We start from the raw sequence: 16,954 nt of genomic DNA on the forward strand, positions 1-16,954 counted from the left end.
GATGATTTTACATTTTCATTCAGAAAACTAATGAAACTATTAGAACACAGGGCTAAAACCTAATCCCTTTGGAACTTCACGAGACACACACTCATTTCCCCATTTACAATGACATTGTGAGATCTATCAGCTATCTGTTAGTACATTTAATATGTACCAGGTTAATTTTATATCTTCGTAGGTTTTAATGAAAAATGCTTGACAGATATCCAAGTGTATTATATCAACTACGCTTTCAATTTCATTAAAAAAACCTTAAGTCAGTTTAATATGGTGTCTTTTCCATAAACACATGTTGTTTGGTGTTAATTGTATTACCTCTGCAATTTTAAAAAGTATGCTCATCTTTTTACCCTTTTTAGATATTGGCAGATCATTAGTTTTCTTGCAGTCTTCTGGAATTTCATTCCTCTAGAAAAAAGATTGTTTTTGAACCAATATGGTCATCTTCCTTACTTGTGGTTTTGTAACTTTGGGGGATCTAGTGATTTTTGCTTCATAACTGGTTTCAGCTTTCTGAAACTGGTCCTTTTAAAAGCACCAAGCGTGTGTTTGTGCTTCTCTCTCACTAGTCTGGATTTTGTTCTTTTTGTGCATTATCAAGACTGGTCAAGTCATTTTTTACTTCTATTTGGTTTTCTTTATCTGTCAAAATGGGGGCTCATATAGATTCTTCCCATAATCTTCCACAACAGTTCTTGAGTTAGGAAATTGTCATTTATAATATTTTAAAATTCCAAGAAAGTTTTAATATTGGTCACAGAGGTGTAGTATTCCTATACGTTATGGACTGATAGGCCAGTGCTCAGCCTGTTCCCACATGTGATTTGATGGTTTGTAGCAGACACCAACTAGTACTACATCTTATGATGCATCGGTTGGGACATAAATCTAACTCTTCAGTCCTTCAAGATCATTTCCTTCTGAATTATCATGGATTTTGAAACAAGTATCAACATTTTTAAGCATAGAGTGCCACTCCTTTTCCTCTTCTGCCCACTTAATCCTTCCTGAATAGGTTAGAACTGTTAATGTTAGCATTACATTCATGGAAATTATCTCACCAGTTTCAGAAAAACAATGAGATTCAATTTATATTTGCAAATGAACATCTGTTTTCTTTGTTTTTTTACACAGACTCTTTGCATTGGTGTGTAGTCAATTCATGGTTTGTTTGTTTGTTTTAGGTCACTTTATTCCTTGATAATTTTGTTCTCAACATCCCGAATGTCCATATCTTTTTTTTAAAATGATTTTTTTTAATTCAGCAGGAAAACCTCCTTTTGCAATGGAAACTATTTTGTACTTTCAAATCTGCATTTTTAATTTTGGTAACAGTCTCTACATACTTCTCCTGTGATATAACTATTTTCTGTATGCTTTTTCCCTACTTGAATTTTCATTTGGAGGCAGACTAAAATGATAGTGAATGGGATGATGATTTATTATGGGAAGGCATCTAGTAAGATAAGGTATGCTGTCCTTCCAGGACCATTCTGTGTACTTTTGTCTTTATTTTATAAATGAGGAAGTGGAAAGAAATTATCAGTGCATACTACCCACTTGACAAGGGGCAAAAGACAAACTGCTTAAAGTCATTTAAAATTGAGGCATGTTGTGGCTCGGCTTTACTATGAATTCTGGGGAAAATCTTACGCTAGAAGTGGGGTAGACTGCATCAACCAAAAGGTTGTTTTTTCTATCCTCACTAGTTGCTACTCATCTATCATCCACATATACAGTGCTTAAACTGGAGGTCTATTCTCATAGTCTATGGTTACACTAGGCGCATCTGTCGACAGAGGTTTCTGTTGGAAGAGGTTTTACAATAAAACATCTGTTGACAGAGGTCAGCCATACCCTAAAGCAGCTCAAAAGAGTGATCTGCTCTCTTGATAGAGAGCAGCTGGACTGCCTGGCCCCCTCTGTTGACAGAACAGCTGTCTGGAAGCTTGGCAAACACGGCTGTCCAGTGAACCAGAAACCTTGTCTGTCAAAAGAGCATCCTTGCATCTTTTTTGTCAACGGAATCTGTCAACCGAGGTGCTTTTCCTCATCAGGGAGAGGCAGAAGATTTTCGGCAAAAGTGCCAACTTTTGTGAACATCCTGTCAACAGAAGGCATTTTGTGTGTGGACGCTCCAGCAGTTTTGTCAACAAAACCATGGTTTTGTCGACAAAACTCTCTAGTGTAGCTGTAGCCTTTGCAGTCTCAATCTGGTAGAAATTTTGTCCTTGTAAATTAATACTGTGAGGAGGGACGCATTTGCTTGTAACAATTTCCTTGTGTGTGCAGAACCAAGCACAGTGATCCCAGAATATTACATTAGCAACTATTACAAAACAAATAAATTGTAACTGTCATAGATTTTTGGCTTGAAAAATGTACTAATTTTTCTAACCTACCATTTGTTGCACTCATAGTTGAGCATTTGGGCATTTTTCAGAAACAATCTATGCTTTCAGTTGAACTAAAAATATTCAGCAATTATGCGTTTGCCATGAGTAGTAAAAGCGATTACTGGTTTATTTAAGGGCAAATATGTATGTTTTACTTGGTTTATCTCTAGGGAATACATATGCTACAAGCTTGTTAACATGTCAATTTTAACATGTCAACAAGTACAAGAAAGATTTGTTCGGCTGACAGAGATTAGCTTAATAAAGTGCTGCCAACAATTTATCAAGCAGCTATCTCTGTCTGTCCCGTCTACATAACCTATGTTGGTTATTGAATTTCTGTTTCAGTTACACAAAGTGCATTATGGGGCAGGGTGATAGAAAGCAAGGGAGACAGACTAAGTGGGATGGGCAGGATTCTGTGTTCACAAGAGATGTACAGCTCCCCACTGTCCTTTTGACATACCTGCTGAATGTGCTATTAAACGTTGTTCAAGGCCAAGCATAATACTAGTCAGGTCTTTACTGGTCCTATCAGTATGATTTTACTACTCCAAGCAGCCATGGCCAGATTGCTTCTGACTGGAACAGCTCCTGTCATAATTAGGAGGTTGCCACTTAGTCTTTATTTCTCTTTTCCTTCAGTTGCCTAATGACCCTGTTCCTTTCCTGGCCAACAGTTAGCCTGTTTTACAGGCTGTGCTGCTTTATTCAATTCTGTAGCTGTTCTTTGTTGTCACAAAAAAATTCTCTCTTGGCTCTTCAGTTGCCCACTTCTCCAGGTTGCTCTGTACAGACAGATCCTTATGCCCTTTTGAAGATGGACGGATTCTGTATGGATCAGCTTGCATTATCAAGGCCCTAGTGGCCTGCTCATCTTGGTATATTCACAGTTCTGTCACTGATTCCCTGTGTGACTTTCAGGTGTTACTTAATTTCTGTACCTCAGCCCCACATGGACCTAGGACTGTGCTTTTGTTTGGTTTTGTTTTGTTTTTTTCTCCCTGTAAGATCTTTGGAGAAGGAAGTGGCTCGTACTATGTGTACACTTACTGGCATAGAGTTGAATCCAGCTACATTTTGAGGCCCCTGGGCTTTAACAAAATACAAATAGGGGAGAGAAACAATGTACTCTCCCTTTGGGGATGAAAAGGGAGAGTGTGAAGGTGGGGAAGTGGTATACCTCATATTGTGTCTCATCTCTATCTTCATCAGAACCAAATTTCTCTGATGCAAGAATCTACTGTAGAATTTGGTCCTTATCTCTTTATCACACACATAAACAAAGCCAAAGCTGAGACATCAACACAGAGAGGGATTTTGCTGTTAATTAATAAATGCATGTTGGGTCAATTAGGTCTTCAATGAGGAAAAAAGTTGTAATGACCAATGTTTTCAGATTGCTGGCTACTTTTTTCTCATCCAATTTATTTTCGTATGCCCAGAGAACAATATATAGGCAATGACCTCTTCTAAAATGAACTGAAGTGAATTAGTGCAAGTTTTATTGCATGTGAACTTTTGCAAATATGAAAGAGAGCAAAAGGTTAAGAGTACTAAGCTTTGGATGTGTGAAAGCTTCTTGAATACATCATGAGAAGTACTCATAAATATTGTGTTCAAAATCTGAACAGTCATTTGATTTTACTGGATTGGTACCCTTTTGCTACCATTTGTTCAGATGAGCTGTTGGTTTGGATCAATGGTTGAAGAATGCCTCCCTTTAGTAGGTGCTGTTTGCTGTTTTGAAATGGACCAACATAAGGCTTACACACCATGTAAATAAGACTTGGCCTTGTTTTGGCTTTGTGTTGACTGCCTACACTGAGGTGAATATCATTGTATATGAATATTTGTGTTCAAATAGGAACAAGAGTGTATTCACTGTTTGTTCATTATTAACTATTTGTTTATCATGATTATGTTCACATCATATACCCAAAGAAGTTAAATAAAAGTATGAAATACTTTTGCTGGAACGTAACACTACTTTGTGTCTTAGCACCTGCAACTCTTATGCTCCATTTAGGGAACAGAAACAATATTATGGGACTTACACAACCCATCGCACACCGTAAAGACAGAATACTGAGTGTGAGCAGATTGCCAGCACCCTAAAGCATGAAATTTATTTGCATGCAAAACATTATTCAAATATTGTGAAACAGAAGTCGTTTCATAGACCATATTTACTCTACGGGCACTAGAGTGGCATAGTTATGATGACATAGCGATGTTGCCACAACTTTTAGCATAAATACAGACTACTTCAATTGAAAAGCTTTTTTGTCACTGTAGGAACTCTACTTCCATGCATGTTGATGTTTAGTTTAACAAAAGCTTTCGTCAATAAATCTAGCTGTGTCTGTGCTGGGGGTTAGAAAGCAATAGCTGCAGATTGTTCACACACCTGAATGCCATGTAACTTTGTCAGCTCTGTTTTAAAGTAGACCAGGCTATAGAAATTCCAAATGATTTTTAAAAGAGAAAATGGTCTAAATTCTTCAGTAGCAAATAATAATTGTACTAGCTGTAATAAATATTTATTGTATTTTCTTCAATTTCATCTTTTCTGAAGAATTGCAACCAAATTAATATATTGTCACTTTGAAATACATAGTTCATAAAGGTACTTGAAGAATAGTATTTCCTCTGTTAGCATCTAGATAGACTTTGGGTATGAGTTTTTCAAAATCCACATGAATAAGGAAATCACATTCAAAGGCTACGTTTACACTAGAGAATTTTGTGGACAAACACACGGAACATCCACATTCCCAAGATGTTCTGTCAACAGTAAGTCAACAAAATGCAGCACTTTTGTCAAAAGCATTCGGTCAACAGAAAGCCAGTCTGCATGTTCCAGGCAGCCTTCTGTTGACAGACAAGGCTTCTGAGATACCACACAACCCTGCCTGCTGTGCTTCCGGTTGGGCATTTTGTTGATAGAGAGACCGGGCAGTCCAGTTGCTCTCTGTTGACAGAGTAACAGAGAGGAAGCCGTGCTTGTCTATACACTATCAAAACAAAAAGCAGTCAAGTAGCACTTTAAAGACTAGCAAAATAGTTTATTAGGTGAGCTTTCGTGGGACAGACCCACTTCTTCAGACCATAGCCAGACCAGAACAGACTTAATATTTAAGGCACAGAGAACCAAAAACAGTAAGCAAGGTGTATCATTCTTTTGATCCAGTTTGCGGTCTGGCCATAATCTGTTAACAGGAGTTTTGTTGGAAGATATCTTCCGACAGTAACTTCTGTCAACAGATTGCTCTAGTGTAGACAGAGCCAAAGAGGCTACTTGAATTCAGTTCTTTGTAATAACTTTTTAGTTAAGTCAAGGACATCAGTGCACTACCTTACAAGTAGGGAAAAAAAAATCTGTTATGTGAAAGCATGCTAAAAATGGAAAGTGAGGTTAACAATAGTATTTCTTCCTTTGGGTTTTGTCCAGGTACAACCTTCAATGGAAATAAGGGGAAGAGAGAGGTGTTTTCATTTTTTTTTTCAAATTTATAGTTCCTTCTTAGGCTCTTACTGTTGTATTTACTTTAAGGATTAATGAACTAAGTAATGAACAGGCTGCATTTTTCAGCAGAGTCTTTCAGTCATACTATACAAAATCTTGTATACCCAGAAGCAAGCAATAGTGCTATATTGCTATATGAACAAAAAATATAAAGTATGTTTATAGATTGGAAATAGACCAGATGAGAGAAACCTAGGTACTAAGGAAGTAAATGTAAGTACATTAGAAATATGGTATATAGAGAAGCGTCTTGATATAAAATGCATGAAATAATAGAATGAATTAACTACTTAAACTTTCAAGAATAAACAAACAAGATAAACAATAATAAATAAAGTTACAATATCTTTATATTATACACAATACTATTTCAGATTTGACTTAGGGGCAGGCAGATATCTCAGGTAAAAACTCACAGAAACTGACTGTGGTTCAATATAAGTGGGTAACTGCTACTCATTACCTGAAGTGTATGTTAACTTTTGTTGAGATAGCCACAGTGCCTCCAATTCCAAGATATATGCTGAATTGTGTTAAAAGTCCAACCCGAGATCTTGTAGAGTAGGTCTGGATTAAAAAAAAAATCATCTTTCTACAAACTAAGGTTAATGCAGTGTAATGGAAGCTGACTTAGTTACCAAAGGATTATAGTTTTCACAGAGTTTTACATGTAAGTAAGTTCTGGAGAAAAAATAGAGAATTTCAGTGGAGAGAGGCTAAAACTGTGTTTCCTTTATATTCAAACAAGAGACCTAACCAGTAATTAAAAAAAAATAAACTAGAGTTAGACAAGAAGAAAAAAGAGAGGATGGTTCTTAAAATTGTGAATATTAAAATGCTTCAGTACCAGGAACGCAATAAAGATGATTGCGAACGAAGCTTTGATTGTTTGCCTTTACTATAGCAAACCTTTATCGCTGTTGTGCATTCTGATTTCCATGCAGGTGGTTGACCAGATTGACACATTGACATCTGACCTGCAGCTGGAGGATGAGATGACAGACAGCTCCAAAACTGACACCCTGAATAGCAGCTCCAGCAGCACAACGGCATCCAGCTTGGAGAAAGCCAAAGTACGTGCCAATGCACCTCTCATCAAGCCCCCAGCACATCCATCTGCCATTCTCACCGTCCTGAGGAAACCCAATCCACCACCACCTCCACCACGATTGACTCCTGTGAAGTGTGAAGATACTCACAGGCCAGTATCTTCTACCAACCCTGTAAAGACTAATGGGACCCTACTTCGAAATGGAGGCTTACCAGGCGGACCAAACAAGATTCCAAATGGGGATGTATTTTGCATACCTAATAGTAACTTGGACAAAGTTCCAATGCATCCTCTGATTCATAGACCTGATAAAGACAGGTGTCCTCAGACAGGAACACGGGAACGGGTACGATTTAGTGAGAAAGTGCAGTACCATGGCTATTGCCCTGACTGTGACGTTCGATATAACATTAAAAACAGGGAAGTCCACTTACACAGTGAGCCAGCCCACGTGCTGGGAAAGCTTCCTCACCAATGTCCTCCTTTACCGCCTCCTCCTCCCCCTCTCCCTCCATTTCCTCTAGAAAACGGAGGGCTGCGAATAAGCCCCAGTAATAGCTTTCCCCCTCTGAGACCTGCGACTGTGCCTCCTCAAACTGCACCAAAACCCCAAAAGACCATCTTGAGAAAATCAACCACTACAACAGTGTGATGTATGCCACTATAAAAACTGTTTTTTTTCCTAAATATAAACATAAACAAATAGGTAATGAGCACTTTCTACTCAAGCAATAAAACCCCAAACCTATTACATCCTGTGTTCAGCGAAGTGGCATAAAAATCATATGGTAAGTACAAAGAAAACTGTTGTCCAGTGTCACATGTATGCACCATAGAATTATGAAAAACTCCAGCTCCAAAGAGTATGCCGTGGGTCATGATGTGCTAAAAGCAATTGCAGCTGAACAGTTCTGACTGTGGTCTCAGTAATGCTAAAAGTTCATCTCAAACCATCATATCTGCCGTAGCAATTAGAGGTGAAATTAAGTCTTCATCAGACAATAGAATAATTAGTACTGTGGAGTAGTGCAGGTAACTTTTAAAATACATTTGCTAGGAACATAATGTGTGATTTTTGCTGAGCAAAATGCATCTCTAGCTAATGATTCCTGAATCTTAACAAATGACTTTTAATATGCCTAGTTGCTTGAGTCAAGGATATCAGGTCTGGAGCTGTGCAGTATGGTATAAATCCTCACTATTTGAGTCAGCTTTTGTTTGTTTGTTTAGTTTGGCTTGTTCTCTGGTCTAGAGATGAATAGGCAATTAAAAGGAATGTTGATATGTTCATGGCAAAATAAATAATGTTCATGTTTGGTTCTGTAACACTCAGTAATCAAAACAGAGAGAGGAGTACCATGCTTTTGAAAAGAGCAAGTGTGGCTTGACTAGGGCTAGGACTACACTGAGCTGTAGTCTTGGTGGCTTGATGCAAATGAGCAGTCTCAAATGTAAATGGACACTCATTTGCATATTCATGTGACTAATTGCAAATTGGCATGAGATTCTTCTGCTGGAAGAGGCTGCTGTCGGCAGAAAACGAGCAGGGTAGATGTGGTTCTGATGGCAAAATCTTGCTTTTTCAGTAGCCCCTTATCCCTGATTTTATCCAGGCACAAGAGGCTCCTGACAAAGGGGGGTTTTGCTTGTAGAACCACATTTACACTGCTTGTTTTCTGCAGGCAGCAGCCTCTGGAGACAGGGTCAGCTCATGTGAATATGCAAATTAGCATTGTGGATATGCAGATGAGCTTCAATTTGCATTTCCAATACTGCCCATTTGCATCAAGCTGCCAGCACTATGGCTCAGTGTAGCCCTAGCCTAGTTGTTTTCTGCTTCCATTTTTCTATCTTATGTGGGAATGAGACTTACCTACCTAACATGGATGAGACATATATGTTAATGGATTAGAGTCCAGTCCTGACATCCTTACTTAATTTTTGCTGATGCAAATCTGGTATTGAGAGCAATGGAAAGTGTGCTTAAAGTCGCCAGGGATTGGTGCTTAACACTTGTAAAGAGATTTGAAGATGAAATTATTGAAATTGAAATTGAAATGTCAAAGACTGAAATTATGTGCAATTATTAAGTATTAACATTATCAGGAAGACATCTCTCTGGTTATGACATTTTGGTGTCTTAGTCCATTTAAATGCTTATGGTGAGCAAAATCTCCAATGTCTTTTAATTGTTTTACAGAAAAGAACATATGTTGTTCAAAGTGGTGTTGGCATCTGGTGCTTTAAAAGAAGGTAATCAGTGAAGAAGATGTTATAGTAATCCTTTTCTTCACAATGTCCCTCCACAAATAAGCTTGCAAATGACCTGAACACAAGAAAGTTAGCAGATGTTACTTGAGCAAAACAGAAAACACTCAATCAGGCTGTTTAGTTGTGAAAAGGTTGGCAAGGCTGGCATTTGTAGGGTCTTATTAATCAACAGAAATATGACAGTCCCTAATGTTGCATAAAGCAATAGAAATTCAGCTGATATGAGTCATGAAAAAGCTTCACTATATTCATTCCTTTGTTGTGTTTACCTAGCATCAAAACAACAAGGATCCTGGCAAAAGAATTACTACAGCAAACGCTGAGTTTTGTGCAAATATGCCTTGCTTTGCATGATACTGTATGGTCAATCAAACCATCATGATGCAGAGAAGTCATCATCTCATGCATTTGATCATATTATCCAAATGTTTTCCTTTGTTTTCCGGTTTCCTATTGTGAATTATTGTAATGCCTTTGCTATCTGTATGATTGCAGCATATTTAATCCCATGAAAGTTGTTGTGAATCGAATAATTTTGGAACAGTAGTTTTCAGTAGGGACAAAGAACTCATTGTACTGATGCCCTTGATGTGCGAAAGTCTCAGAAAGTTCCTCTGCCCTGCTCATGAGGCTGTAGAGCAGCTCCTCTTTCCTTTAGGAATTTACATTTAAAAATACAGTAAAACTGCACGTGAAACTTCTTTACACACAAACCACAGGATGCGTTGCCCTTAAAAAGGAAAGATTTGTCATGTGATGCTGCTTCAATAGAAAGTTATGAATGTATCAACAGGTGATATTTAACTCCATAAGAAAAAAACTCTTCCGTACTGAAGGAATTATATAGTGCTCAGTCTAACAGTTGCGATCTGTACAACTTAAAGTACTGTGAAAAACATGATACTCAGCTCTCCTTGGGTTTTATTCTATTGCCTTTCCCTTTTCTGTCCCTTTCAGTCTACCTTGGTGCATCTACTCCTGCATTTTAATTTTAGTACCTGTTCTTCCCACATCTAAAATTGCTGTTTTGAAATATTTTTAAAAATTCCATTTACTTTTTCTGTCTTTCTTTTCCTCCTTGCCAACTTAAGACTTTACTTTTTTAACCTGTGAAGCTAACATTTATCTAAATTTTAACTCATCCCTATTGTGATAATATTTTTGTGCTGGGATCTTATTCCTACCATGTCTGTCCTTTATCTTTGTCCTGGGGCTAGGTTCAGCAGCTGTGAAGCCTTCTAATCTGGCTTCTGGAAACCATTGCTCTGATACCACTTCCTCAAAATGATTAACACAGCAGATAAGTGGTTAAATGACTCTTCTGCCTCTCAGTATGGCTCCTCTTTCCCTTCTAGAATGCTTCTGTACTTGTGGATTGACATTCTTGTGTTTCCTTTTTAGACCTCAAATGCACATAGGGTGAGGTGAGAGACATTAACTTCAGTAAATCCAGGATTTCATACACATCACCTTCCAGCAACCATTTATTTTTCCTATTAAATTATCATTCTTGATAGGTTCTATCAGTGTGAAAACTTCATGCCAGAAAAAGATGCACAATAATTAGGGTTTGGTGCCATCCAAGACTGAGAATTCAGTATTCAAATAAACTAAATTCTACTTTTATCATCTGTGGAAAGAAAGGTGGAGAACCTACAAGTGATAAAACAATACAATGCAGAAATGTAGTGGCTGGCTTTGTAGAGCAAAGTATGATTTAGAGTGGAGCATTTCACATTTCATTCAGGTAGCAGCATTCCTTGCAAGTCATATAAAACAGTAGCTTACATAAGAAGAATGTTCCTTACTGTGTTTTTCAAATAAAACTTACAAAGTTATCTCCTATTCTGGGTGTCACTTTTTCAGTTTAAGATCTAAATCATAATACTTATTTTTTCTTTCCTGGGAACAGGAGAATTTTCAGATCAGAGTTTAGATGTTGCTCTGGTTATGTTTTAGTATGCACAAAATGTGAGGTGATATTTAGTCTCTGTCTAGCTTGCAGGTGCTAAGGGGGGAGGCAGCTGACTAGAGAACTAAGACTAGTGAAAAATTTTCCTCTTCTTGTGTCTGGCTCAACTTGATTCTTAGTTCCAAAGTACTAGATGCACAGATTTCTCTCCCTGTGTTCTGGCCCTAGACTAGGGGTCAGCAACCAGAAGAGCAAGAAGAGCCTTTTTTTTTTTTTCCAAATTTGGTTTAAAAAAAAAAAGTAATTCAGGAGCCTCAGTGCAAGTGAATATGAGACAGTCCTTAATAAGTAATGTCAAACCATACTTTTTGTAACCCCTATTTCAAGAACCTCTCACACACTTATCACACAATGGACTGCAAATATTAAAGCAGGTGTTATCCAACGTTTCAAGATCACTTACTATTTGCTATTTAGGTATGAGTTGTTCATTGTTGGGCTTTTACCTATTCACCATAATATCGAAAATAATCAGGAGGGTTGTTTTTTACTTTTCAATTATAGCATTGGATGCCACAAATAAGTCCTTAAAGAGCCACTGGTTGCAGACCTCTGCCCTAGACTCTGCATGAACTGGTATACATCCTTAGATTTCCTACTTATCCATTTTTGCATACAGAGATGCCTTTCTCTGGCCAAGGTGGTAATCATCTGACTGAAGGACAGGTTGAACCTGTCTAATCCAGCAACCTTGGGACCTGACCAATGCTGGATGAGAGAATTTGCTGGATGGCAGGAGGTCAATATTGTCTAGCACATTACCAACACTTCTGCTGCTTATTGGGCTCTGAGAAGACATTTGGAGTAAATTACAGATAAATAGCAGTACAGATCACTGAAAACCAGGCCTCGTGGCTATAAACAAACTTTATGGGACTGCGGGAAACTTGGCCACACACATAAGTGGTCATCTGACTGACTAAAATCATGCTGGATTATGGAGTGTGCCAGACAAGGGAGTTCTGGATTAGAGAGGTTCTACCTGTTCTGAGCTTTCAGTCCTCAACATCTTTAGAAAGAAGGTCCGTTAATCTATAAGGTGCAATAGGACTGTTCATTGTTTTTACATATGCAGACTAACATGGCTAGCCGTCTGAGACTCTTTGGCCCAGTTGCTGAACTTTTAACCTCACATACTCACATTCTATTTTCCATCTGCTCTCTGTCTTCTGGAAATCTTTTCTGGTCACTTTCTACTCATTTTCCAAATTCTTATTAACTCCTTCCCCACATTCACTTAAAACATTACATTATAGAATTAAAGGTTAACTTTTCAGGTATGTGCACAAATTTACCTGGCATGTCTTAGGTATTTAATAGGCCATAGTTGAGATTCTCAAGGTAGTCTAGGGAATTTAGACACATTTTCCATTAAAGTTAATGGAGGTTATGACCAAAAGTGTTTTGCATCCACACATCTTTTGGTTGTATAAGTCTATGTTCACATCCTGATTTTATTGCTGACTCCCTTTATTACCTATTTAATCTCCCCCTGTCTCTATTTCCCATCCATAAAGTGATGATGAGAGTAATTGCCTTCTCCTACTTTATGCCTGATGTGTCTGTGCAGACTGAGTTCAGCAAGGCTTGTCATTGTCTTCTTCTTAGGGAGAAACAGTAAATCATAGCATAATTTTAGCCCCCTTCTCCTCCCACCATGAAAGGAAGAAAACACCAAATAGGCATGAAGGAATAACAGCACCTCTTTCTACAAATTTTAGCTCAAAGTGGAGGGATAGGTGAGAGGAAACTGTCAGTGGGGTGAGGAGTCTGCAGGGCCAGCCCTGAATTCAGTTGTGTTGCCCTTGGCTCTTTAACCATACAGAGGAACTGTGTCTTGCCCAGTGGAATTTAAAGGCAGGTCTGTGGACAACCAGCTACTATAAGAAGCAGCAGAGAAGATGTATGATTTACCCCACAGTCATTATATATGGTAAATATGTGTGCTTTGCAGTCACTAAATAAGTTTTGTCTTGATTTTTGTAGTACAGGTTGAACCTCTCTCACCTGGCACCCTCAGGAAATGACCGCTGCTGAACAAGAGAATTTGCTGGACCACAGTAGGTTGATATTGTCTAACACTTTCACTGATGACTGAACTCTTAGAAGACATTTACGGGTATATTACAGCTAAATAACAGCACAGAACACTCAGAGCCAGGACTGGTGACTATAAACAAAGTTTTTGGGATCAGGAAACTTGACCACACCCATGATAAGTGTTTGTCTAGCTAACTAAAATCATGCTGGATTACAAATGTTGCCAGATGAAAGAGTTATGGATTGGAGAGGTTCAGCCTGTACATGCTAACATTGTCACTTGGTTTCTATGTTTGAATATGTCTTTTAAGATGGCATGCTGCTTTCATATATAAATGAAATTCCAAAGCATGTTTTAATTTCTCTGCATGCTTGTTGATCACAGTCTACTTTTTAATGGCTCAAAGCTGACCATATTATCTGTTAGACATATCATAATGGTTTTCCATATCTTTGATCTCAGTTACTGCTTATCTGGTCTTTCCACTTTTGTGAGTTACTTTTTATTAATAGAACAGTTTTACAGTTTCAATCTGAACTTTATTTTGTCATGTTAAAATAAGTACATTTGCATATTACTGAAGGCAATTAAGTCAAAGCTTTATAATGTTGTCTGGGAACCTGTAATTTAAATGCTATAAGGAATAGTGCAATATTGTATTTAGCCAGCAGTGTGTTTTTTTTAAATTTAAATTCAAAACGTAAAGACTTAGAAACATCTTTTAAACATCTACATCACAGTATGTTTCACATTTACCTGAGAATGCCATAGCTGGTGAGCCAGAATCACACTGTTTCAAAGACTGATGATTACTGAGATAAACCATATTTGTGATAATATCCAGTATACTATAGAGAGGGTGAGAGTTTGACTTTCTGTAGCTATATTTTAATCGAAAAAGAAAGTACAGTAAATTCATTCATATCCAGCATTGTTATCCAGTACTCTCAAATAACCAGCAATTTAACCATAAGTAAATTTTAGTTGTTTTCCATAAGTACAGTATGGTGAAAATAAATACAGCAAATACAGTATAAGCTTACAGTATACAATACTACAGTTGTTGTTAAATAAAGTAATCTGCATACATTTTTGATTGTTTAATATCTAATCTTGTTTATCTTTAGTGTTATGCATTTCTAGGTATACCTCTCTGTTATCCAAAATATTTGAATTTTTGACAACCTCCTAACCTCACATGGTCAAAGAGGAAGAAACCTAGTGTCTTCTTCAGTGGAGGTCTGTTAAAGAAGTTTTGAATTTAAAAATATAGAATATTTGTTGAATAATATACTTGCATATTGACCAATTACGTGGAGAGGAGGCTTTCAGAGAAAGGAACAAATAAGAATGAAAAAATAAATATGTCTTGAGGCAACTTACCCTTTGAAGTTAGGGAAGATCAAATGTTCCAGGTCCATCTTTCACCTTGTTTGGACTGATGTGTTTTGCTAATCATTGCTATTTATAGAAGTAGTCTAATTAGCCTCAATCCTGATGATGAATTTTGTGATTTCATCGTGAAATGATGAAAATAGTCACACAATTGTTTGGTTTCATTTGGTTAACAAAATTGTTGGTCTTAAAGTAGGAAGAGTGAAGAATATATTGTTTAATTACCAGACATTATTATACGGTTCCTTTGGAGCCGTAAAAAACTCTTATTTTTGGCTGTTCTATATAGCTCTTTTTCAGTGACTTCATAAAGAAACAGTCTGAATAACTACACATTAAAGTGAATTAGAAATGTTGTAATCATGCTATGAATTATTACCCTAAAAGAATTTCTTCTGGATTATATCTTAAAGTAGGTTACAGTAGAGATGGGGAGAACTGTACTTTTATAGTATTTCCCTTTTGTGGATCTAGAAACTTCATCTTATCAATAGTGTAAGTCCATATATAAAACAAAAATGGACACATAAAGAGTATTCTATAAAATACATCAAATTTACCTTTGAGAGAATAACTTGAAAGGTAAAATTTCTCATAAGACCATACTACAGAAGAATAGAACTGTGGAAGGTACAACATTTGGGACATTTAATTCCAAAATTACTAGTAGACATTATGTACCTATATTTATTTTATAGAGCAAAGTATGGCATTTGAGATATTGTAATTACAAACCGTGTCCCTAGCATTCCTGAGTTCATTAGGAATGAATGTGCTGTTGCATTATTGAAAACAGCGACAGCACTGATGCTGTCGTGCAACCACATGGCCGTACAGTTAATAAAACCTGGTGTGTAGTTACAGCTGTGTTGTGTATCAGGTTTGGGGCAGTCTGGTTTTATGCAAAGCGCTAGCTGAGATTTTATCATGCAAGCTTGTTTTGTGATGCAGAAAGAGCTCAAAAACAGTGGGCAGATTTGTTAATTATATTTTAACTAGATGTGTTAACAGAAGCTGTCATGGGAGGGCATGTATAGATGATATTTATTGGCACATCTTGTTGCTTTCCTTTCTAGTTGCTGCAGGTCAGCCAACCAGCTGTTGGCGCCTCTGTGGCTTCCTAAGCAGCCATAGAAATTGAACCCCATGTTAAATGGGCACTTTAAATTTCATACAACTCTCTGCTGTATATTATGACTGAACACCATATAGTAGCCACCTATGGGAAATGGTGGTCACATTCTTTCCTTGTTGACTGATATGCAGGATGTGTCTGGCATTTATTGTGCATGTGTATATGTATGTGTGCACACGTGTGTGTTGGATAATATCCCAGTGCTTTTGGGTGGTGAAGATCTTGCTAACAAAGGCAAAGGTAGATACTGACATGTGATGGGCCACATAGTTTATGTACTGCATGTTTATTGCTCTGGTCACGTCCATTTGCTCAGGTCTGGTTGCACTTTGCACACAGCACCTTCTGGTTGTCATCGTTTTTGAAGTCGTTGATGTCCTAAATTTCTCAGTGTTGAAATGGCCAACCTTCTGCAGGCTGTGATACAAGTACGGCCTGGCATGCTGAGAGGAACGGAGGGAGCTGAAACTGTTATGTCACACTATTAACAGCCTGTCAGGTGATCTTATGCAACAGTTGCACATACTTGAAAAATCCAACTATATCCAAGTTCCAAAACACCAACCTGTGATTTTTAAATGTGATTATATAGGTAATGTTTTGCGGTTCATATAATGGGCAGCCATCTGCCACCAGGGTTTCTAAACTAATCATTTTTATATGCTGAAGTATGGACGAGTATAAATAATCCCTCAGTATAGCAGCCTCTCATTAAAATAAATGAATCCAAATATCAGACAGTATCATACAATACTGATCCAGTGCGTTATAAATGAGATCTTTCAAAAGCACTTAGTTGATTTAGATGTGTCGCTCTCATTGGGGACTCAGTGCCTAAGTCCTTTAAATGCTTTTGCAAATTCTGCCCGACAGTGGGTATTAGGTTCTATGTGATTCGTAGCCACAACCTTACACTGAGGGCAGGGAAAGGACAGAAAATCAAAGGATGTGTCTAAACTGCACTGCAAGTCCCATGTTAGTGGAACTCAAGTGCTGAGAACCCAGGGCTTGAGTACCTACACTGATAGTTGACCGGAGGGTAAGAATTTTCTAACCTGGACTTGAAGCTGGAGTGCTGGCGTCCATAGTCCAGTGCACATATGTGAGTCCAACCAATCATATCCCGGACTTCCTGTCTCCCTCACAAAATGTGGCTGCTCT

General features: G+C 37.7%; 1 protein-coding gene across 3 annotated transcripts in view; it reads left to right on the top strand.

Moving 5' to 3' along the window:
* The window catches only part of PRR16 (proline rich 16), a 268,695-nt gene that overhangs the window by 153,970 nt on the left and 97,771 nt on the right, over positions 1-16,954 (top strand). For 2 of the 3 annotated variants that reach the window (XM_074994130.1, XM_074994128.1), the window contains exon 2: positions 6,873-7,767. In XM_074994130.1, coding sequence (XP_074850231.1) covers positions 6,873-7,631 — 759 coding nt within the window. In that variant the 3' untranslated portion in view covers positions 7,632-7,767. Of the gene's footprint in view, positions 1-6,872; positions 7,768-13,208; positions 13,235-16,954 lie in introns of those variants that run through there. The other variant, XM_074994131.1, reaches the window with a different exon arrangement.

Source organism: Carettochelys insculpta, chromosome 5 (genome assembly GCF_033958435.1).
Source record: "Carettochelys insculpta isolate YL-2023 chromosome 5, ASM3395843v1, whole genome shotgun sequence".
Lineage (NCBI taxonomy): Eukaryota > Metazoa > Chordata > Testudines > Carettochelyidae > Carettochelys > Carettochelys insculpta.